This window comes from Aythya ferina (genome assembly GCF_964211825.1).
Source record: "Aythya ferina genome assembly, chromosome: 21".
NCBI lineage: Eukaryota > Metazoa > Chordata > Aves > Anseriformes > Anatidae > Aythya > Aythya ferina.
Genome location: NC_140319.1, coordinates 1,760,119 through 1,783,814, shown reverse-complemented (window position 1 = coordinate 1,783,814; position 23,696 = coordinate 1,760,119). Strand labels below are relative to the sequence as shown.

Below are 23,696 nucleotides of genomic sequence, written 5' to 3'. Positions count from 1 at the left end.
GAGTAAACAGTGGACGGGTTGTTAATTTTTCTCAGCACTGATTACCTTGTTCAGGATATGTAAGGAAAGAGTGCATTTGTGAATTAATCCTTTTTGACTCAGGAGATAAAGATGATGATGATGACGACGATGCAGAAGACAAGCTGCAGAGCTCTGGGATAGCAAATGGTGAACATATCCGACAAGAAAGCCAGGAGCAAAATGAAGTTGATCATGGGGACTTTGAGATGGTGGTAAGTCTAGAGTACTTCTCTGGAGCCTTTAAAGTCTGCTAGGTACTTGGGTTTAGTTTAGTTACAATGAATCAATCTTTAGTGTTCCATTAGCTGGTGGTGGTTTGGCAAAAGCTCTCGTGTTTCATCTCCACAGTCTGAATCAATGGTTCTGGAGACTTCTGAAAATGTGAATAATGGGAACCCTTCTCCCCTGGAGGCTCTTCTGGCTGGAGCAGAGGGATTCCCACCCATGCTGGATATTCCTCCAGATGCAGATGATGAAACAATGGTGGAATTGGCTATTGCCCTGAGCCTGCAACAAGATCAGCAAGGTAAGTTGTAAGCATTTATTGGTAGTCAGAAAGGTGAACAGAATATGGGGGAACTGGGAAAGAAGCAGAGCAGAAACTGTTGATGTGACCACCAACAAATCAAAGGTAGTAGAAATATGAAATGTAAATGTAAGGCCAGAGTTAACGTGGTTTGTTTGTGGGAAGATACTCATTGTTTGTTTTCTTCTTGCAGGGAGTAGCAGTAGTGCACTTGGACTTCAGAGTTTAGGGCTGTCTGGCCAAGCACCAAGCTCTTCATCTCTTGATGCCGGAACGCTCTCAGATACAACAGCATCAGGTAACTGTTCACTGCAAGGAATATAGATATATATATAAATAAATAAACTTATATATAAGTTTAACCTAAATAATGATTTAAAATTCGTTTGTAAATAAGATTTTGAAGAATCAGTTATTACCATTGGCTTCATGTATCTTTAATAGTGTATTTATGACCTTTTCTTGCTTTGAAAGACTTTCATTATGGAGTTCAGAGGAATTTATTTCCTCCTCTTAAAATAAAACAGACAAAGTAAATTATATTTGGTATTTCCTTTGCATTTATAAACAACCAGCCATTGCCATTCAAGTAAATTAGATATCTGTCAATTTGATGATAAGGTTTCTTTCTCAGGTATTTCCCCTCCACTGCTCTTAGCAGTCATAAGTGTACTGATGAACACTCCACATTCCTTTTTGATTTGTAGTTGAAAATTGACACAAAATGAAAAGATAAATCTTTGTGGCTTTTCTTTCTTTCATATGCAATTCTTTTGGAGTTATATTAAGACAGTGTTTTTACTTGTAACAGCTCTCTTTATTCTCTTAGCTCCAGCATCTGATGATGAAGGCAGCACAGCTGCAACAGATGGCTCAACTCTTAGGACTTCACCTGCTGACCATGGTGGGAGTGTGGGCTCTGAGAGCGGTGGCAGTGCGGTGGACTCAGTGGCTGGTGAGCACAGTGGTGAGTATCTCTTGCTTCGTTCTTGTCTGTATATCTGATTTCTACAGTAATAGGACTTTACCAGCATTAAGTGGGGTGGATAATCCCTGGAAAATAATAAATCTGTTCTAAATAGGTGATGCCATGCATTGTTTTGCAATTACCACCAATGTACCATACAGACAGAATATTTGCTCACTTTCATAGTTCTCTAGAAGTGTGGAATAGTACTTTTTGCTGGCCTGTAATAAATAACAGTGCAGTAGCCTAGAGCAAGAATAAAATAATTAACTATACTGCAGCATAAATTGGGATGAGATAGAAGTAATTTTCTGCTTTTTTCTTGGAACTGACACCTACGTAAAGCTGAGTAAGACAGAATTAATGTATTTAAAGGCTGCCAGTAATCAGACTTCTATCAATAACTATGTCCACGCTGCCTGTCCTGTATAGAACACCTTTCTTCTGACTCAGTTTAAATTTATTGCTGTAGAATCAACTCGATTTGTGCCACAAAGATTTGAGTCAAAAATAGTGCTGGGGGTGTTATATTGCACTGGTGGAAAGATGCTCTTTAAAATTTTGAAGGTAACCACAAACGTAATCTCTTTAGAACCATAATTCCAAAGGGTAGTGCGACTTCATTGGTCGCTAGGAAGAAGGCAAGATGCACGTGCACTTATGCTGATACTGTATTTCCCTTTCTTCTTTCTCTTCATTTCTTTTTCAGTGTCTGGCCGTAGTAGTGCTTATGGGGACACAACAGCTGAAGGCCACCCTGCTGGACCAGGTAGTGTCAGCTCGAGCACAGGTGCTATCAGCACTACCACAGGCCAACAAGAAGGAGATGGTTCAGAAGGGGAAGGGGAGGCAGAGGGAGACGTCCACACCAGCAACAGGCAAGAGGCTTTGTTTTCATTTTCAAAAATCACACATCTGTTGTGCAGGGTCATTGTTTGTAGAGGAGTGGACTGTAGGTGCTGAAGTTCATGGAATGGGATTTGTAACTTTGGACAGTAAAAATCAAAAGCCGATCTTGTGTCTGAAACAGAATAGAGCAAACTGTTGTTGCAAAGTGCCTCCCTTTGTGCATTCACCATGTAACATTACACTTAAGTGTAATGTGTCCCACAAAACTGCTGCTTTTACAAAGTGATGAAAAAATTGATATGAGCCTATTAAACAGAAGAATCACTAAAATCTAACTCTGGGAAGCTTGTGAAATGCAGTGTTCAGGGGAAAAAAGCATGTACGTCATGCTAGGCAGTCTGGTTCTGCAGAAAAAGACTGTGTCCATTGCCTGAGTTGCTCTGCATCTTTCATACTGCTTAAGTGTAAAGTCTGAGGGAGTCTGTCTCTGTTGGTGTTAATGTGATCACTTTAAGATTTCATGATTCTCAGAGTGTCTGTGGTAAATTGCAGTGCTCTGGTGATAATCCTCCTGGGGCTAAATTTTTTTGCAATATGTCTGATTCCTGCCTTCTGACTTCGTAGACTGCACATGGTCCGACTGATGTTGCTGGAGAGGCTGCTGCAAAACTTACCTCAGCTCAGGAGTGTTGGAGGAGTCCGGGCCATTCCTTATATGCAGGTAACTGAGGAGGGCTTTGGAGTTGAGCCTTAATCAAATAGTTAATCACTGCTACTACTCTCAGGTTTTTGTTTGCACATGCTTTTCCCTCTATCTTTCCTTCCCAGTCACAGTGTGTGAGTCCCTCTCTAAAGTGTTCAATCTGTTGCACAGCATTCCTTACCCAAAGAGTTTTGCTGTGCATATACCCTTTCTCAGTGTGGTGTTACTTTTAACTGATGAGCCTAAGGGATAAAATCCTTGATCCCCTATATATTTGGGTCTTTCACATTTGTACTGAAAATTCACACTAGGGAGTGGTGTTGCAGGCAGAATTTGGGAAAGAACATAAATTAATCAAGATAAAACCTCTGCAGAAGTTTTGTGTAAGATAGTCTGTATCTATCTTGAAAACATGGAAGCTGTCTTCTGTTAATTCTCTCACTTCTATTTCCAGGTTATTCTGATGCTCACTACAGACCTAGATGGAGATGATGAGAAAGATAAGGGAGCTTTAGATAACCTTCTCTCCCAGCTGATTGCAGAACTCTGCATGGACAAAAAGGCAAGTTGTAGTATGAGCACACAATCTTCTGTGGCTCCTAGACAAGGTTTCTTCCCATGGAGGAATTAGAGGCATTGGAGTCATAGAAACATAGTTGCTGAATGGATATGCTCAGGCATTTTATTTCTGTTAGTTCATTTCACATAACATAGAAAAAACCTCACCTGTGCCTGGTTCCAGCATTAGCAAGTGAGCATAGAAACTTGCTTGCCTTGAATTAAACTCTTAGAACAGTCTTGATTTATCAGTGATGTTGACATGTATACGTTTCCATTTCTGTAACTCTTTTCTGGCACCCAGGCCACTGTCTAGTCTTAGAGTTGAGGAATTTGGGCTGCTTTTTTAGTATTACTGTTTGAGCTTAAATTAGAAATGCTTTGTGAAGATCAGAGCACTGAAATTCAGGTGCTTAGGACATGATGCTCAGCTCTGTAAGTAAGCAAGCTCTCTCTTTGCAGGATGTGTCTAAGAAAAATGAACGTTCTCCTGTGAATGAAGTACACTTGGTGGTAATGAGGCTGCTTAGTGTGTTCATGTCCAGAACTAAGTCAGGATCCAAGTCTTCCATTTGTGAGGTATATTCTTCAAAATGCTTTTTCAGGAGTGTGATGTGGCTGGGGAGTTTTTCTTCATCAAAGATGTTATAAAAGCTGTTACGTAAAATAGCTAGTGTAAAACTGAAAAATAGTTAAAAGTGCTTTGGACAAAGTTGCGATGGGTCTGTAATGTTTCTTGACTTATGAATAAAGATCTTTGCTGTAACTCAGATGGAGGAAACCAACACGGGAAGATGTCCGAATTTGTTTTATATGCACAGTCTGTTCTGTGCTAAGGGCAGAACATTAGTGATGTTATTTAAAATGCTCTGGTAGATTTTGTGTTGCATCTTATTGGTGCTGAAGGGGTTAAAAGGATTTGTAATGTGATTATTGGGAAGCAATATGCTGCTGTGTCAATGTAAAAGTCGCTAAGAGGATTCCTTAGATATTTGTTGCTAAAAGGTACAGTAATAAGGCATAAAAAGCAGTATGTGTGGTGGGAAGGAGATTAATAAAAAAGCATAGAGGTTAAAAAATTTAGTCTGAACTGCATCAAATTTTAATGAGCTTATGAGCTGTGGGGTTTGTTTGGATTTACAGGGCTGCTTTAATAGTTTTATTTACAGTAGCTTTTTCTCCAGCCTTTGTTATTCACTTGAGCTTCCCACAGAAATCAAAGCTCATCGTCTTGCAGAATGCAGGTGGAGCAATACCTGGGTGGAGCAGAGCCTCTGAGCAGCATATGCATCAGGGACTCTTTCTCTACCAGAATTCACCCTCAGCTGGCCAAATCCCAGATAAACAAATAGAAATCCCAACTTAAAAAAAAATAAAAATAAAAAAGGGAAAAAAAGCCCTACTTGTCTAATCCATAGCTCAGTGGCCTCTGGCACATGTGTCGAGGGGAGATTAGACTTAAGAGGAGATTTTATTTGTTTTCCTTTACTAAGCGCTTGTTCAAAAGAGTCTCTGTAAATGTTTGAGTTTCTTTTCATAAACATGAAAAAAAACAAAATCCAAAAAAAAACAACCTCAAACAAACCGCAAACTTAAAAGCTGCCTGTAAAGTTTCATTAAAAAAAAAAAATACTCTTATCCATACGGTCAGCAAATGCCATCTGATTGTCACAGCTTCCCTTGCTCTTCTGACATGGTGGTTCTCAGGTGCTCTAGTAATCCATTTTCTCTTTGTTTCAGTCTTCCTCCCTCATCTCTAGTGCCACTGCTGCTGCACTCTTGAGCTCTGGTGCTGTTGACTACTGCCTGCACGTGCTGAAGTCTTTGCTAGAGTACTGGAAAAGCCAGCAGAATGACGAGGAGCCAGTAGCCACTAGCCAGCTCCTGAAACCTCACACTACTTCTTCTCCACCTGATATGAGCCCTTTCTTCCTCCGTCAGTATGTGAAGGTGAGTCGTGCCCTATGCAATTAGTGTTATGTGACCTGCATTAAAGGACTGCTGCACAGAAGCAAGTAAAAGCATCTTTGCAGAAGGGGTTTTTGCTCAGTTGTGCAATTAAAATCTGTTCCCTTAGTGTGTAGAGAAAATTATAACTGCTCTGAGTTTTCTAGCAGAGCAGCCCAGCTCGCTATATCTCTTGCTGCCTAGCTAAATGAGGCAGTTCTGTGGAGCTGCTGTCATTGTTTCTGGTTCAGGTGTTAATCTTCCTGAGGGGAAGCTACTCCATCATGTGACTGTTTATGCTTGGCAGGCAGAATTTCTGAACCACCGCTATTCATTGTGGCAAGGAAGCCTAGCAGTTGATAGGGATTTCTACACTAAACCCCAGACTTGCTCAAGCACCGTGGTGCCTTTACTCCACTAGAGGTGGGGGGAGGAGGGTTGATACACGTACAGATACAGGGAAAAAAGTCCAGTTAAATCTAAGTATGTCTCCTAAGTTGAAAGCTCATATATTAAAATGCCTTAGGGCTACAGAATAATTTACTGCGTCCTCATAGTTGCCTTCTAAGTAAAGTACTCGTGCAGGTTTGTCAGCTTATTTTTGTTTATCAGTTGGGAGTTTCTTCTGGTTGCAAAGGTACAGAAGAGTTTTGTTTTTGGAAAATAAACAAACACACCCTGTAGCTTGTCATGACAGCACAGTGGGAGTTCTCAGTGCCAGGGCCTGACTTGATTTCTCTCACTTTCAGGGTCATGCTGCAGATGTTTTTGAGGCCTACACTCAGCTTCTGACAGAGATGGTACTGCGGCTTCCCTATCAGATCAAGAAGATTGCAGACACAAACTCCCGCATCCCACCTCCCATCTTTGATCATTCTTGGTTTTACTTTTTGTCTGAGGTGAGAACGTGATACACCTGCAGGTTTTAAGCAGAAAATTCCACTAATGTTACCTTACTTGGGAGAGATGAGGAATATCATAGAATCAATCTCTGATTCACATCTGATTTTCCTCCCCCTTAAAAGGTGAACAACTGGGTTTGTTTTTTACCTGTTGAACAGGTAGCTAAGCATAAAGCATATGTGGAAAATAAGATTGCTCTTGCTCCCTGTAACTCAGTGTTTGCTGCCAGAGAACTCTTAATACAAAATCTCTGAGATGGTACAATGTAATGTCATGCTTTGCCATTGGTATTTAACTTAGTCCTTAAACAAGGAAGTAATAAGATGTTTGAAGTATATATTTTCAGTTGTATTGTTTAATTCTATAGCTCCATACTTGAAATAACAAATCATCTTACATTTGCACAAGTTTGTGGAAGGATTTCTTAATTAAGCTTGACTAGTTTTTTATTTGAGGTCACATTTTATGTTTATAGATGACAAAGAATAGTTTTCAGAAGCAGTTTCACAATCACAGAGCTCAGGATGCTGCACTATTGCTGTGCAGTGTTTCTTCTGCCTATGACTTGCTTTTATGGGTGACTTTACCTTAAAGTTGACTGATTCGTTAATGCACCTCCAGTATCTTAGTTTTTTGCAAGAAAACATGTTTTTGTTGGTGCAGGTTGCCTACTCGTGAGTTCACAGTGCTGATGTTGTAGGCTTTTCTTTGTCTAGTACCTGATGATCCAGCAGACTCCCTTCGTGCGCCGCCAAGTCCGCAAGCTTTTGCTCTTTATCTGTGGATCAAAGGATAAATACCGCCAGCTCCGAGACCTCCACACTTTGGACTCCCATGTTCGTGGAATCAAAAAGCTCCTAGAAGAGCAAGGCATTTTCCTTCGTGCCAGTGTGGTCACAGCAAGTTCAGGCTCTGCACTGCAGTATGATACATTGATCAGCTTGGTAAGGAAAAGTGTGCAGCTGTACTTGGAAGAAGTGTATGTTGCACTTATGTAAGATGTCAGTAGTTAAAATACTGATGTGGTATTTAATCCTGTCTCGTTGTGCCTTTCAGATGGAACATCTCAAGGCTTGTGCAGAGATTGCTACACAGCGAACAGTGAACTGGCAGAAATTCTGCATTAAAGATGACTGTGAGTTCTTTCTCTGAGAGAGGAGAGGGTATATATTACATGCCTTGGTTTGAATCAGGACTTCTTGGGTGGGGAGGCTCAACGGACAAAAAGAGAGGGACACAACTGAGTTTTGGATAGGACTGAACCATTTCCATTAATAATTGTCACAGTGGTCTAATTGCATGTCTTCCTACTTAAAAAACGCAGTACGGTTTAATGGATAACTTACTAGAACATGAATTATGAGATCTGCCTTCTCTTTTTTTTTGTACTGCTGTTTTTCCAGCATGTAAATTGGGATGAAACACTTTGCCTTGTTGTACCCAAATGTTATGCTTCCTTAGTGTAGGGATGGGAATGTTCTGTAAGTCTGTGGGATGGTCCTTGTCATGATCAAAGGTGTTTTTTGTTGGTGGTGGTTTGGTTTGATTGTTTGGTGTGGGTTTTTCTGCTTTTAATTCAGGCAACAAAATTTTTCTCTTTTCTCTGCAGCGGTTCTCTATTTCCTCCTTCAAGTCAGCTTCCTGGTAGATGAAGGAGTGTCACCAGTTCTCCTGCAGCTGCTGTCTTGTGCTCTGTGTGGCAGTAAAGTACTGTCCATGGCTTCATCCTCCGGATCATCAAGCACCTCTTCCACCTCTGCTCCTGCAGCATCAGGCTCTGGGCAGACATCCACACAGAGCAAATCCTCCACGAAAAAGAGCAAGAAGGAAGAAAAGGAAAAGGAGCGAGAGGGTGAGCTGCAGCTGTGCCCTGTTCCGTGGTTCTTTCAGGGATGAAGTTTGCTCCTCTTAGCTTTTTGTACTTCTGTTTAGAAAGAACTGCTTGTTTCTCATTGTGATAAATAGTAGTGTTGTGAAGGAGGCATGGATCTTGGCAAGGGATCTTGCAAACTTTAGCTACATCTAGGAGAGTGGTTTTACTGTGTAGTAAAGGGGTCAAAGATGAAGTAGTATGCCGTAAGAGTTGGGACTGAAACTAAGTGTTGGGTATACCCCAAACCCACTATGAGTATTTATTAACTTGAGTGGGCTTTAAATTGTCTAATGGAAGTTGCCTGTACCAGTGACCAAGTAGCTTCCACCTAAATTGCTTGTCCCGGGTTGTAGGAGATTGAAATGCTCATGGAAATTAAATACTGTTGATGCACACCTAATTAGCTCTGCTCTTCAATGGTTATGTTCGGACTTGTTTCCTCTGTCTGACTTGTAAGCTATGTTGGAGCCAAGGCTGCTTCTTAATGGATGTCCAAACTCTTGGGAAAGTAATTAAGCTTTCCTGTTAAAGTCATGGGCATAAATTCTCTCCTGGCTTTTCTTCAGGAAACTATTTTGGCTTTCTCTGACAGACGATTCTTTGTGACTGTTTTCACTGCCCTATTATTTCTGCTTCTCTTTTTATCAGGATGTGTAGTACATTTCTCACATCCTTACTGGCAAGTATTCTGGGAGTGTTCTTTTGTATTAGTCAGAAGCTTTAGCTTATATTTAAAAAAATAATAATAAAAAAGAGGAATATTGAACTTGCTTGTTGACTTAACCACAGTCATTTGCCTCCATTATGTGTATGATCCATTATTCTTTATGATCTATAGAATAGGAAACTGGCTAGTGTGTGAGGTACTCTATTCATCTGCTTTCTTAAGTCTGTATCGTGCTACCCGGTGTCTCCTAGGTGAGAGTTCGGGCAGTCAGGAAGATCAGCTGTGTACAGCTCTGGTGAACCAGCTGAACAAGTTTGCTGATAAGGAGACCCTCATTCAGTTCCTGCGTTGCTTCTTGCTGGAGTCCAACTCATCCTCTGTGAGATGGCAGGCCCACTGTCTCGCACTCCACATCTACAGGTGAGCTGGGAGGGAGCCTTTCTGAGCCAATTTCAGCTCAGTTCTGGAAAGATGAAAAAGCTCTGTCCTCGTGGAAGAGTTAATGTTTGAGGCTCTGTCCTGAATGCTTCTGAGACTTGCAAATAATGACATCACCTTGAGTTGCTCACACTATTCTGCAGTTGTTGGGACTGGAGATTTAAGTTGTGACTTACACATTTCGGATCAACTTGAGTTATCATCTGCAACAAGCATTTTATTTCTGCCTTCAGAATCTGGCTCCTGACATCTACAGGAGTAGGTGTTTGTGGGAGGGTGAATTTGTGAATCAAATACAGGCTTATGCAATTATAAAGGTGGGAGTTATATATGCAAAGGCAGATAGCAGGATGCTGAACTACTTCAAGAGTCTATTGAGTTGCTGCAAGACCTCTGTATTTCAGAGCGTGCTGGAATACTGCTGTTGGCAAGAAGAGTTGAGATTTGACTCTGAAATCTCATGTATAGCAAGATAATAGTTACAATGTTTAGTGATCTGATGTATTTTCCATCCCCTATACAGTTATCTTGTCAATACAGCTGTTGTCAAAATAGCTATCTCAACAAGCCTAATTGATCTGTAATCTATCCAACAGGAACTCTAACAAGTCTCAGCAAGAATTACTGCTGGATCTCATGTGGTCAATCTGGCCAGAACTTCCAGCCTATGGAAGAAAGGCTGCCCAGTTTGTAGATCTCCTGGGATACTTTTCTCTGAAAACACAGCAGACTGAGAAAAAGGTACAGTGCCTTTCTGAAAAGGTACATCATCTGAGGCCCAGCCAGTTATGAATTTTGTTAGTACATGTTGAAAAGGTACTGCTGGGACAGATTTTCTGTCAAAACAGCTTCTTGTAAAAATGTTTTCATTCTGAAAATTTGAATGTTAAAAAAGGTAGACTCCTTAAAAAAAATTGGGGACTGGAGATTATTTTACTTTGTTGTGTTGTGGTTTTTATTTTTATTTTATTTGGAAGAAAACTTTTCGTCGGGAATTCTGCTGGTTCCAATTTATAGATTTTTTTTTTTTTCAGCTCTTAGAAATTTTGTAACCGTGACTTTTGAACAAAGGAAGTGGTGGGATTTCTTAGGGGACCAGTGGGCTGAGAACAAATAATTTAGATGCACTGATACTTGCATATGTATTTTTAAAGAGCTGGGAATACCCTAGGAATCTTGGCAGGCATTTGCAATCATTGGCTCTGACAAATAGCACTGTTATTGTGGTAAAGGTCTAATTTTAGGATCTGTTACGTTTCTGGTTAGTGACTTAACCACATAAATTCCTGTGGGTATAGTGCGTGCATCTTCTGGGGGACCTAGCATGCCATAAAATGAGTAATCTTTGTCTTTGTAGCCATTAAAAAAAATGCTGAGAAAACAGTATTTCCTAATTGTATTTCAGTTGAAGGAATACTCCCAAAAGGCTGTGGAGATCCTACGGACTCAAAACCACATTCTTACTAACCACCCTAACTCCAACATTTACAAGTGAGTTTCTTCTTTCTTTGATCCATTTCACTAAAGGAGCTTTTCAGCAGAGAAGCTGCAATCCACAGGGGAATACACAATTCTTCTAATGAAATTGTGGTGGAGGAAGGACCCCCACTGAGATTATATACTTGCTTCAGCTGGTCTTGAGAGAATAGCAGGCTTTTTTCTGCCATTAAAAAAAAATAAATTGCATGTGTGATTGGCAGTAGGTTTTTTTTTTCATTTTTTTTTAAGGCAATAGCTTTAGGATTTTTCTGCTCTTCTGTTTGGTAAATGTTATAAAATAGTAGGAACAGTTGGAGAATATAGTTTTGCAGAATGATGTTTTGTGTTCTTGGTCATATTTGACTGTTAATAATTTTACTGAAATGCTGCCTATGCTGGCAATTATAGCTAAACTAAACTCTTCAGATTACCTGAATGGCTCATGCCTAAAACAAAGCGAATACCAAAAATCCATAAGTTAGTTTTCTTCCCTTCATTCCAGCACACTCTCTGGGCTGGTGGAATTTGATGGCTATTACCTGGAGAGCGATCCTTGCCTTGTCTGCAACAATCCGGAAGTGCCCTTCTGTGTAAGTACCTGTTGTTCTTACCCCCTGTCCAATTAATTATAGGGATCCCAACCTTTTACAGCAGCGTGATTTGCTGTTTCTGTATTGTTGGAATGTGATCATATTGGCAGTGTGTCCATGGTTTTGGTTTTTGTCTTCTCAGTATATTAAGCTTTCCTCCATTAAAGTGGACACACGGTATACTACCACTCAGCAAGTGGTGAAGCTGATCGGCAGCCACACCATCAGCAAAGTGACAGCGAAGATAGGAGACCTGAAACGCACCAAAATGGTCCGAACCATCAACCTCTATTACAACAATAGGACAGTGCAAGCTATAGTGGAGCTGAAAAACAAGTATGTTCATCCATGTTTTTTGTGTGCAAGCCCCTTTATTTGATGTTATGATTTCTGGTGCGGTGAATAGGTTGGATTTGTATTGGCCATTCTGCACAGTTTGTTTCATCTTCCTGGCTCGTTTTAGGTAATGTTCCTTCTTAGACTGTTACTTATCACTATATGTCCATGCTGAGTGGGATTGTTCTGAATCTCCTACAGGAATTTGTTGAAGAAAAGATCCAAATCTCACCTAGAGCTTGAAATATGCCTGTTAAATGTCTGTACACAAATTTTGTACAAGCTTAGTTTTAAGCACTTAGCTTAATTGTTTGGAAACCAATATTAATACCAATAGCACCTTCTGGGGAGTTTCACTGATAAATGAACTTGGACCTTGCAATGCATCCAGCAATGCTGAAAGCGTTAACATTACTTGCTTGAAACCATATAGTAGAACTAAAATTAGGAGTCAGATAACCTAGCTCTCGACTGCTGCTTTACCCAGGAAAAATGCTCCTTTTTAATATATTGCTCAGTCTGGAGCCAGTTCTGCTTATATGCTTTCCCTTCTTACTTCTTGAGATGTTCTCACCAGAATCAGATCTCTTTGGCTTAGGGATTAATCTGTGCCTGCTGCTTATTGCTTATTTGAAGTCTTAATCCTCTGTGACATCACAAGTGGCTGCTGTGGAGAGGATTATGATGTCACAAAGAGAGGATTCTGACTTCAGGTTGAGAATAAGCAGTGGGAGCAGATGAGATCTTAAGAAATAAATATCCTGTTTTCATGCAAATGTCTTTACTAATAAAAAAAAACGGAGGTGAAAATCCCTAGAAAATGTCTGTAGAATTAAAGTTTTTCCATGAGGCATCAACAGCTCTTTAATCCTAAACAGTCTCTCTCTATGAAGAGGATAAAGGCTTAAAATGTATTTCTGGCTACATATCATGTCAATACAGAAGCTAAGGAAGCGAATCCTAGAACTGCTCTCCATTCATCCCATTTAAAGTAGATTTGGAGCTGAGGCGGTTGTGTTTGGCTTCCCTTTGTGCGTGGGCAGGAGGGTACTTCCCTGTTGAAAAGCGATGTGGCTTGCTTTTCTTTCCCAGACCAGCTCGATGGCACAAAGCCAAGAAAGTCCAGCTGACCCCAGGCCAGACGGAGGTGAAAATCGACCTGCCGCTGCCCATTGTGGCTTCGAATCTGATGATTGAATTTGCGGATTTCTATGAGAATTACCAGGCTTCCACGGAGACCCTGCAGTGCCCTCGGTGTAGCGCGTCTGTCCCAGCCAACCCGGGGGTGTGTGGGAACTGTGGTGAGAACGTGTATCAGTGCCACAAGTGCAGGTACGTCATCCCAGTTCCTCCCCACCGAGCCAGCGCAAAGGGTTTATGGAGCCCTAGTGCTGTTGCCCATGTTGGATGTTCAACAAAATACCCTGCTATTTAAATGTGTGATTCTGGTTAATACAACTGCACAATCAAATTAGTTGAGAAGTATAAAACAGGCTTACAGGGATTTAATGTTAATACAGGCTAACAAAGGAAACCTGATACGACAATACTGAAAGAACACAGAAGTTTCAAATCAAGCCCTCAGAAGTTTAAAAAAGAAAATTCCCAGAAGGGAGGTTATTTTTAGCCTGTCTGTTCAAGGGCATGGGGCTGGAGTTCAATTAGATGGTTGCAGGGGGGTTCCCCCACAGGATCCCTGACTTAATGTGCAGGATGGACAGTACTCATTTGGCTGTTCAAAGCTGTTGTACTCTCCTCATTCAGAGCAGAGCTCAGGGCATAATTTACTGTGCACTATTCAAGCTTTCACTACAGTATTACAAATCCTCCTCTTTTGTGAGTTTTGTCTCCTCATCTGAGGTCTATTCTCCTGTCATTGTTGTCCCATATTCCTCTCAAATCCTCATGGGATTCAAGGTGTTTAGCAGATACTTTACACAGATCAGCTGATTATTGGTATATTGAAAAGTTTCCATATTCCCTGTTCATTTATGGGAGCTATAAATCAGTTCGTGTCATGCTGCTGTAGTCTGCAATAGGATAATAAGTATGCTGTCAGTAGTCCCACTGCAACTGTGTAGAGAGTGAAAGCTATTCAAAGCCTAGACCTTACAAAATGGTTTCTTTTTATCTGTGTTCTTGTAAAGGGCACGATGCCCTAGTCTGACATTCTGCTGGGAATTGCTGTAGTTGAAGTAGAATGGTTAGGAACAAATTCACATCTCTTTCTGCTTACTGGCCAGAATGTGGTACCACTTCTATAAGGATTTTTGGTGCCTGATTTGTAGCTTTTGATTCTCATGTACAGCATGTATTTCGGTCTTACTGTTTCCCCAGGACAGTTTGGTAGCTTAGGCATTTTTGAGGGCCATCCTTCTCCTTTACATGAGTGCATTCGCAGCTTGCTTCCTTCATTTTCTCAGTTACTTTGATAAGCTCAGCTGTTGTTCCAATAGCTTTCTGGCTTGCCTTTCAGATCCATTAATTATGATGAGAAGGATCCCTTCCTTTGCAATGCCTGTGGGTTCTGTAAATATGCTCGCTTTGACTTCATGTTGTACGCGAAGCCTTGCTGTGCAGTGGATCCCATAGAGAATGAAGAGGATCGAAAGAAGGTGAGGCTAATAGCTAATTCATTAATGAAATGCTCTATCTCTTGGCCAAGTCAGCAGTTTAGGGACATCAGAGGCCCACCTGTCTTGTAAGTAACATGGAAAGCAGTGCTCCTTCAGCACTTCTCACCAACTAATGTGTTTCCCTTAATTCTGGTGATCTCACAAAATCCTCATTCTTGTTTCTGGCATGTTGAGAGGTATAGAATACAATCCCTTATTTACTGTCTTGATCCACTAAGTAGATTACTCTTCGAAGACATTATTCAGTTCTTTACTTACAAACTAGCTATCTAGTATTGCATCTCTGTCTTTGTGTTGCACACCGGACACCAGAACAGTACTTGTGGCAGAAGCAAGATACAGGATTACCATGACAAAACTGTGTCCTCTGATTATACTGGCAGTGTAATTTGTCAGGTTTTCCAAAAGTATTGTGGCAAAGGGGAAGCCTGATAGCAGATTTGCTTGTAGGAGTTTCTGTGGCTTTTGGGACCAATGCTTCCCTGTTGCACTTTCTGTCAGAAGAATCTTAGTAGGCATTTTGGTACCTGGACTTTAATGTGTGGCCACCATGACTTCAAGGAGTCCGTGTACCCAAAGCCTTGCAGTTAGCATTGCTTTTCATTAACACAAAGAAAGACAAAAGACATGGGAAAACGTGGAGGTTGAGAGTTGTATTTCAGGAGAACTAACAATCTTGTCTGAATATCCTTCTTTTATTCATAGGCAGTAACAAACATCAACACTCTGCTGGACAAGGCTGACAGAGTGTATCACCAGCTAATGGGACACCGACCGCAGCTGGAAAACCTTCTGTGTAAAGTGAATGAGGCAGCTCCTGAAAAGCCACAGGTAACAAGGGACAAATGAATGTTGCATAGAACCAGCCCTTGCAGGAGACAGGCTTGTGGGGCACTGGCCTTTATTCTACCAAGGACAGCTAAAGATCCTTGCCTGAAGATCCTGTTCTGCAGCAGTTAGTTTTGTGCTCCATTTGATTTGATTCCTTTTGTTTTCCCCTCTCTTCCAGGATGAATCTGGTAGTAGTGGAGGGATCAGTTCTACCTCAGCTAGTGTGAATAGATACATACTCCAGTTAGCCCAGGAGTATTGTGGTGACTGTAAGAACTCTTTCGATGAACTTTCCAAAATCATACAGGTATGATGCGCTTTAATTTGTATGTGGGCCATGTGTTTTTTTTCTATTACCAGATACAGTGCACATCAGAAGTAGAAAGTAAGATGTTGCTGTTCTGTGTTTAATGAAATAGATAACAATACATGATTGGCTGCATGTTTTCACAGAAAAAAATAACAAAACAATAATTTTTAAATTAAATTAATTTTTAAATTAAAAATGCGTATGATTAATACTATGGAGTCACATTTCCAGTGTTACATTTCACGTAATATAGACAACAAGCGTTTAAACAAAACAGATAACTGGGACTTATGCAGCTATTTCCAATGGATTTCCCAAGTCTGCCATTGACATGAATAATTTCAAGTTTTGAGAAAGTTTCAAATTTTTATCAGTAAAATACACAGTGAAAATAACTGTAAGCAAAATTAGCAATTACATACTACTTCACTATTTTATAATTCTTATTTCTTTTTTTCTGTGTTTCCAGAAAGTATTTGCCTCTCGAAAAGAGCTCCTGGAATATGACCTTCAGCAGAGAGAGGCAGCAACAAAGTCCTCACGAACCACTGTCCAACCCACATTTACTGCCAGCCAGTATCGTGCCTTGTCTGTTTTAGGCTGTGGCCACACATCATCAACAAAGTGTTATGGCTGTGCTTCAGCTGTCACAGAACACTGCATAACGTTGCTCCGGGCTTTGGCAACTAACTCTGCCATCAGGCACATCCTTGTGTCCCAGGGCCTTATCCGAGAGCTCTTTGACTACAACTTGAGGCGAGGTGCAGCCACAATGAGGGAGGAGGTCCGACAGCTCATGTGCCTTCTGACCAGGTAAGGTTTGGTTCAGCGTTCATAGCCCTGCAACTTTCAGTGAACTACAGAAGGTTGCATTCTTATTCCTTCAAAATTGTGCTTTTATAGCTCTTCAGGGGAGATATCTTTCACTAGCAAACTGTAAACCATGACTGCTTGTTGTACATTTGTCATCAGCTAAGCTGAAATCCAAGGAGCTTTTGGTATTTATTACGAGCACACCATAATACTGTTCTTTTCTTTTTTTTCCTTCTGGAATTAGGGACAATCCAGAGGCCACACAACAAATGAATGACTTAATTATTGGGAAGGTTTCTGCAGCTCTGAAGGGACATTGGGCAAATCCAGACTTGGTGAGATGTTTTCCTATTTCTTTTTTCTGACCCTCCGCAACTGCTGGTGTATTCTAATCATCGCATCTTCTCTGTTATCATAGTCTATTTGTAATACAGAAGATGTTTGTGTCTTGATAGGAATTAAGGTAAAGCACAAAATTATGTGATAGTAAATGCCTGAGTTTCCTCACAGTTATTCCTGTCTTGGCTGTTGCTTGCAGCTCACCTTGCAGCTCTCTCAAACAGATTGCCAGTCATCCCAAACGGAAGTGGGACTAACCTTACTTAGATGTATGTGTTTGAAACCTGTATTTTTTAAAATACCAGAAGGCAAAAAGGACTGCTGTATCACCAAGATTTCTTAAGCCTTTCAGCGTGTCTGTCTTACAGGCTAGCAGCCTCCAGTATGAAATGTTGCTGCTAACAGACTCCATCTCAAAGGAAGACAGCTGCTGGGAGCTCCGACTACGCTGTGGTGAGTTCAAACAACTAATGTGAAAGCTTTATTTCAAAATGCTATACCTAGGTCTGTACACTATAGTAAGATTTTAAGGAAGGGAACTGATCCTGATTCAGATAGTTTGTGATTAGGGTTCGAAGGGCAGTGAGCACCAGACAGCTATGTCTCTGGGTTATTGAAGCAGGAGTGCTGAGAAATAGAAAAGTGGAGGTGTAAAGGGATGGTAACTCTATGCTAGCCAAAACCAGAAGACATTGCTGTTTTCTTGTAATAAGAAAAAGTTGTTTTCCATCCATGGCTCTATGTGATAGCTTTGATCTTACCTAATTCTAAGCACTTCTGATGTGCTGTACAGAGCTGTGGAAGGTGTCCCATGAGCAGATCTTAGAGGCATGAACATTTACATCTGTCTTTCAGCTCTCAGCCTGTTTCTGATGGCAGTGAACATTAAGACTCCAGTGGTTGTTGAAAACATCACCCTCATGTGCCTGCGCATTCTTCAAAAGCTGATCAAACCACCTGCTCCAACCAGCAAGAAAAACAAGGTATCACATTAGATGCTGAGCAAAGCATCTGGAAATGATCTGGCTGGCACACCCATCTCAGTGATGAACAGCTTTGTGAGGAATCTAGGGGTTGTTTTTCTGGTCATAGGAAAGAGGACAGGCTGTGGTTTTCTCAAGAATTATAGATCTTTTTTTGTTTATAAGGATGTGCCTGTGGATGCTCTCACCACGGTGAAGCCTTACAGCAATGAAATCCATGCACAAGCTCAGCTGTGGCTCAAGAGGGACCCCAAAGCATCATATGAAGCTTGGAAAAAGTGCCTCCCTGCCAGAGGTAGTTCTGTGTTTTTAACTTTGTGCAATTTTGTGAAAGAACATGTATGTCCTTCCAAGTTTAATAAGGAATATAGTTCTGTAGAGTTGTGTTGGTTTCTGTCCCTCTGATACCATCTTCACACTTAACTGTATAGTCCATAGAGATTGCAGTACTGACCTTTCTGGGCTGTGTTGCTCAAACCCTGAGCAGAAAATGCATTGTGCCTGAAGATAATCAGTGGGATATCAAAAATGAAACTTGCTGTTTATCTAAAATGATACCCGCCAGCTCAAAAGGTAACTGAATATGCTGAGAGGCTGGGGGATTCGCATCTAGCTTGGAAGTGAGCATAGCTCCACATAGAAGTGAAAATGGCAGCAGAAATAAATGAGAAGCTGCTCAGCATCTCAGCTGGAGTTTGGAGTATTCCAGTATGAAGAAGTAAATATAATGTCAGTTTGCTGTTAATAGTTGCAGGCAGTTCTTGAGCTGTGTTCAGTATTGCAGGTATAGATTCCAATGGGAAATCTCCTAGCAAAGCAGAGCTTCACCAGCTCTATTTGTCAGAAAAGTATGTCTGGAAATGGAAACAATTCATGAGTCGCCGTGGGAAGAGAACTTGCCCTCTGGATCTCAAGCTGGGACACAACAATTGGCTGCGACAGGTAAATGTGTGTGAAAGGTCCAGTGTGATGCACAGCCTTTCAGTTCCATAGGGCAGAGTTGACCATCAGAGAACATTGGTAGTTTGCCATATTTTGTGTACTTTGCACAAGATATGAATGGTGATATGTGGGGAGACTCTAAGTGAGTTAGGTTTGCAGCTTTGTTCCACAGAAATGCTGTTCATGAACATTAATCCAATAATCTGCATGTTTTTAAATCTCTGAGCCTTTAATTGCCACTATGCATTACCTGTCCAGTAGCTGCATTTTGACTACTGAATTTTCATGGGTCCTGTGCAGTCTTTCCTTTCTTCGTATGTGGATTAGTATGTTACCTACTTAGTGCATTGTTTAAACATTTTGATGGAGAACAAAGTAGATGTTCTCACAGGATCAAGTCTTCAGAGGAACAAGAGAGCGTTGCCTCTCAGTGTTTCTAGGACACCAAACTGTCCAAATGTATGGTGTGTCTCTTTAGAAAAGTATCACTGGTTTATCTCTGCACATCAAATGATACCATATTTTAATGTTCTTGCCATAGGTGCTTTTTACTCCAGCCACTCAAGCTGCAAGGCAGGCTGCGTGTACTATTGTGGAAGCACTGGCTACCATCCCCAGCCGTAAACAACAGGTCCTTGATCTCCTTACAAGGTATTTCCATGATGCCACCCTTGGCAGCTCCAGGGTTATTTTTCTCTAATTCCCATGAGAACCATTCCCTTCTCCCAGTTTTTATCACCCCTCTCCTTATTCTCCTTATTATACTTCTGGTTCACATGTCCTTTTTGGGCTGGATTCTTAAGCTTAATTAGCTGGGATGATACTGTTTAAATAAGACTTTTTTTTTTCTGCTTGTCAGTGCGTATTTTCCAGAGGCATGCAGAGGGTGTTCAGCTGCGTGGGCAACGTTTTCTCTGCCTCTTAGACAACAAAATAATAGGGAGAACGCTCTTCTAAGTACTGTGACATAACCTAGTGCAACTGATACTTTTAGCACAGTTGGTCACCTCCTAGTTGGGACAAGGTTTCACTTTAGCAGTAACTAATGGATGATGGTAATGTTGTTAGCTAGGAAGGACAAAGAATGAGGATAGATTTCTGGAGCCTTTTTCCGTCTTCCGTTCTGCAGTGTCCTTAAGCTGTGAATGCAGCTTGTGAAGTGGTCATCAGTTTGTGTTTCTCTTTACTAGCTACCTGGATGAGCTGAGCATTGCTGGTGAATGTGCTGCCGAGTACCTGGCATTGTATCAGAAACTCATCAAACCTGCCCACTGGAAGGTCTACCTGGCAGCCAGAGGAGTTCTGCCCTATATTGGCAGCCTCATCACTAAGGTACGGGCTTGTATGAAGGAACTAAGTAACAGCAGAAAACTTGTCCCTGACCTGTCAGTTGATTTGTCTTTTGTGTTTTGAAATCTTCATCTCTTTGTTCAGTTGCTGACCCTTGCCAGGTTTATGAAGTTCATACTTCTTGTCCTGTCATCTCTGAACAGAAACAGCTACAGTGGTTTTAGTCCAGCAGTAGCGGGCCTCTGTGTAAACTGACTTCCACACTGCCTTGCACACGTTAATTAACTGCTTGGGGGGCAGCTGTGCTAACGGGTATAAATACTGCTGCACTGACTTGGCATCAGGTTCAAACGGGAAGCTGTCTTAGGTGCCAGACTGGCCCTTAATGATGAGGGAGGATTAGGTGTGCTACCATTCCTTGAGTTTGAATTATGGCCTGTTGGAGAAGAAATGCATTTAAGCTGCAGTCTTCAAAGTTAGGTCTCAACGGTTTACTGGTGAGAAGAAGCTGTTGGACGCTGATCCCAGCTGTCCACCAAAGAGGGAGACACCTTCCCATGTTAATGGTGGCCTTAAGTCCATCATGGAGGGCCACTAGAGCAAAGCAGTGATAACAGCCACGAGGTAGGTGTAGAGATAAGATAAAAGGAGGATGTTTTGGTCAATTTTTCTCTTCTCCCTTTTCTCCTCACTGCTGCATTGCAGTTCTGGTTTCTCTGTGGTTGGCTCTGTTTCTTTGCTTTGTTCCTTTGCACCCTGCAGGTCAGTGTGTTAGGTTGCAGTGTGTTAAATGCTCACCAGCTAGTTATTATTGGTGTTTTGGTTTGTTGTCCTAATAGGCTTGTTAATTATTTTCAGGAAATAGCTCGTTTGCTTGCCTTGGAGGAAGCAACACTCAGCACTGATTTGCAGCAAGGATATGCATTGAAGAGTCTCACAGGTATGTGGTGGCATCAGCGCAAGTCACGTAGTAGGATTAGAGATGGGAGTGATTGTTGTTCTATAACAGCATGTAGCAGAATGTCAGAGAAGTTTTTTGCAATTGTTAGCATTGGATTTTTGCTATTCATTTAACATTCAGTCCTTAAATAGATTTTTCCATAGCTTTTGTGGTCGGTTTTAGTGTTCAGTTACCTGAAATGGGGTAATGTACCATAAGCAAACTTTACATATTGCTTTTCTTCTCCATTTCTTGATGATATTTATTGAACGGTATAATTCCTGGTGATGTTGCTGGTTGTTTCCCACTGTATGGTAGCTTTTTTTTTTTTTTTTTTTTTTAATCTTCTTGGGCATGCTTTTTTTCCAAAAACTTGTTTGAAATGGGAGTACATCATATTAACTGGGTTGCTCTTTTTCGTATTCTCTTCCACATCCTTCAAAAATCAGTGGACTAATTCATGAGGCCTGGGTTCTTGCCAGAAAAAGTGTGTTGATAAATGTTATGGCAAAGAATCCAATTGTCTGCTGATTCTTTACTTTGTTATAGGATCAATGAATATGGTGATGAAACTGATGAGTCAAATCATCAGAGCTAGCTTAAATGTTTGAAGGGGAGCAGTCATTTGCTTTTGAAGTATCTTAGGACAGAAAAATGTCAGAAAGTACAGACTTGTATCAAGCACTTAGTTCATTTTAACTTTTCCTCATTCCCTCACCATGTTCCTATACGAAATTTAAAAGCAGTGCTTACAGGCCAGGGTTTTTCCTCCAACTGTTCAGTTCATAGATAAGAGCTTTAAACCACAAACTGACAATTGGAGTCAAAACAAGCCATTTCATTGTGCTGCTTTTGTGCTATTGTGCCCTATTTGCTGGCCATGTGAAATTCAGAGCTAACAAATCAAACACTCTCCCCCACTTCCTTGAATATCTCATTGCTTTATAGGTCTTCTCTCTTCCTTCGTGGAGGTGGAATCCATCAAACGACACTTCAAAAGCCGCCTGGTGGGTACAGTCCTAAATGGTTACCTGTGTTTGAGGAAGCTAGTGGTACAGAGAACAAAACTGATCGATGAAACTCAGGACATGCTGCTGGAGATGCTGGAAGATATGACAACAGGTAAAGCCACATTGGTTCCATAAATCCAAGCTCTGGGTCAACCAAGATGAAAAAGCAAATAGCTACAGCCACATAAAGAACTTCTTACTAAAAGACTACTATAGTGAGGCGGGTTTTTTAAGGCTTAGACCTTATAATATTTCCTTTTGGCACGGAAATGGTAAATAACATTCCTGGAGTTGTCTCCTACCTTCCAAGAATTTAAGCCTCCCCTTATTTATGGGATTGTTTTCCTGCAACCCAAGCATGTAAAGAGGGTTATTTCCTACTAAACATACCAATAAATAACTTTTAATCTTTTGGGAATGTAAAAGAAGGCAGTAGAGTATTGTGATTATTGCGTATGCATTTATTGTGTATGTTGAGTTAAAAATGGAATTCATCAAACTGACTCTTGTGTCTTTTTTAATACACCTGTTCCTCGGCAGGCACTGAATCTGAAACCAAAGCATTTATGGCAGTGTGTATAGAGACTGCAAAACGTTACAGCCTTGATGACTACAGGACTCCAGTTTTCATCTTTGAGAGACTGTGCAGTATTATCTATCCTGTAAGTATACAGATAGCTGCAGCATAACCTATAAAATCAGAATAGCTTGTATATTGTCAAAAAATAATAGTCTACAATATTGATTTCATAAGAGCCAATATAGAAGTGTAGTAATACACTGTACCAATTTGGGGGTTAATACTGAGGTTTCCTGCTGTGGCATGCTCTGCACAAAGAAATTAGAACCGTCAGTATTTCTTCATGTTAAGGAATTTGCTTATTAAGTGATAATAGATGTTCTGTAATGTTCAATGTGTGGCAATGTAAAACAGGATGCACTAGTGATGAAAGTACTTAAGGTTCAGGGACATCTTGTCACTGCTAACACAACAGCGCAGGAATTTGGCTGGGGGAAAATTTATTTACTCTGCCTCTTCTGCTGTTCTTCAGGAAGAGAATGAAGTGACTGAGTTCTTTGTAACGCTGGAGAAAGATCCCCAGCAGGAAGACTTCTTGCAGGGCAGAATGCCAGGAAATCCCTATAGCAGTAATGAGCCTGGCATTGGGCCACTCATGAGGGACATCAAGAACAAAATCTGTCAGGACTGTGACCTGGTAGCTCTGCTGGAGGATGACAGTGGAATGGAGGTGAGGCTGGGAGTGTGATTTCTTGCACAGATGTGTGGGAACTCCATATCTAGGCAGTTGATAACTGCTAACACAGCGATGCAATGTAAGCTTGTTTTGGACTTCTTATTTCTTCACTTTCAGCTTCTAGTGAACAACAAGATCATCAGTTTGGATCTGCCTGTGGCTGAGGTCTACAAGAAGGTGTGGTGTCCTACTAATGAGGTATCTATTATCTTTATATAAGTATATATTAAACAGCACAAAGCACCTGTCATTTATATTAATATATATATATATATTCACACGAGTCAGGATTTATTTCTTGACGTATAATTCCTTCGTATAATTGCTCAGCACCTTTTTGTGCTTTCTTAGGATAGACTATTACTCAATTCTGCAGTGTTAAGTGATTTAAAACCATATAACGCTGACCCAGGTGAGTGTATTGAACTTGCCTGTGTAGTATACCAGATATCTGATCTTCCTTCTTGAATAAGTTTTTTACTTTCTGTT

The 23,696-nt window shown here is 40.9% G+C and overlaps 1 protein-coding gene across 5 annotated transcripts in view; it reads left to right on the top strand.

Annotated features, from left to right (window-relative positions):
* Nucleotides 1-23,696, top strand: part of UBR4 (ubiquitin protein ligase E3 component n-recognin 4) — a 77,918-nt gene that overhangs the window by 37,483 nt on the left and 16,739 nt on the right. For 2 of the 5 annotated variants that reach the window (XM_084494837.1, XM_084494835.1), the window contains 35 exons: nucleotides 103-233; nucleotides 370-547; nucleotides 741-845; nucleotides 1,359-1,514; nucleotides 2,224-2,392; nucleotides 2,988-3,084; nucleotides 3,521-3,628; nucleotides 4,087-4,203; nucleotides 5,365-5,574; nucleotides 6,321-6,470; nucleotides 7,191-7,418; nucleotides 7,531-7,609; nucleotides 8,084-8,326; nucleotides 9,266-9,434; nucleotides 10,049-10,193; nucleotides 10,858-10,943; nucleotides 11,434-11,521; nucleotides 11,664-11,857; nucleotides 12,950-13,189; nucleotides 14,334-14,472; nucleotides 15,199-15,324; nucleotides 15,503-15,631; nucleotides 16,104-16,447; nucleotides 16,692-16,782; nucleotides 17,155-17,239; nucleotides 17,642-17,769; nucleotides 17,935-18,064; nucleotides 18,554-18,711; nucleotides 19,253-19,362; nucleotides 19,902-20,043; nucleotides 20,860-20,941; nucleotides 21,890-22,063; nucleotides 22,492-22,613; nucleotides 23,004-23,201; nucleotides 23,325-23,405. In XM_084494837.1, the coding sequence (XP_084350963.1) occupies nucleotides 103-233; nucleotides 370-547; nucleotides 741-845; nucleotides 1,359-1,514; nucleotides 2,224-2,392; nucleotides 2,988-3,084; nucleotides 3,521-3,628; nucleotides 4,087-4,203; nucleotides 5,365-5,574; nucleotides 6,321-6,470; nucleotides 7,191-7,418; nucleotides 7,531-7,609; nucleotides 8,084-8,326; nucleotides 9,266-9,434; nucleotides 10,049-10,193; nucleotides 10,858-10,943; nucleotides 11,434-11,521; nucleotides 11,664-11,857; nucleotides 12,950-13,189; nucleotides 14,334-14,472; nucleotides 15,199-15,324; nucleotides 15,503-15,631; nucleotides 16,104-16,447; nucleotides 16,692-16,782; nucleotides 17,155-17,239; nucleotides 17,642-17,769; nucleotides 17,935-18,064; nucleotides 18,554-18,711; nucleotides 19,253-19,362; nucleotides 19,902-20,043; nucleotides 20,860-20,941; nucleotides 21,890-22,063; nucleotides 22,492-22,613; nucleotides 23,004-23,201; nucleotides 23,325-23,405 (5,132 nt within the window). The remainder of the gene's footprint in view (nucleotides 1-102; nucleotides 234-369; nucleotides 548-740; nucleotides 846-1,358; nucleotides 1,515-2,223; nucleotides 2,393-2,987; nucleotides 3,085-3,520; nucleotides 3,629-4,086; nucleotides 4,204-5,364; nucleotides 5,575-6,320; nucleotides 6,471-7,190; nucleotides 7,419-7,530; nucleotides 7,610-8,083; nucleotides 8,327-9,265; nucleotides 9,435-10,048; nucleotides 10,194-10,857; nucleotides 10,944-11,433; nucleotides 11,522-11,663; nucleotides 11,858-12,949; nucleotides 13,190-14,333; nucleotides 14,473-15,198; nucleotides 15,325-15,502; nucleotides 15,632-16,103; nucleotides 16,448-16,691; nucleotides 16,783-17,154; nucleotides 17,240-17,641; nucleotides 17,770-17,934; nucleotides 18,065-18,553; nucleotides 18,712-19,252; nucleotides 19,363-19,901; nucleotides 20,044-20,859; nucleotides 20,942-21,889; nucleotides 22,064-22,491; nucleotides 22,614-23,003; nucleotides 23,202-23,324; nucleotides 23,406-23,696) is intronic. The other 3 variants (XM_084494836.1, XM_084494833.1, XM_084494834.1) reach the window with 2 other exon arrangements.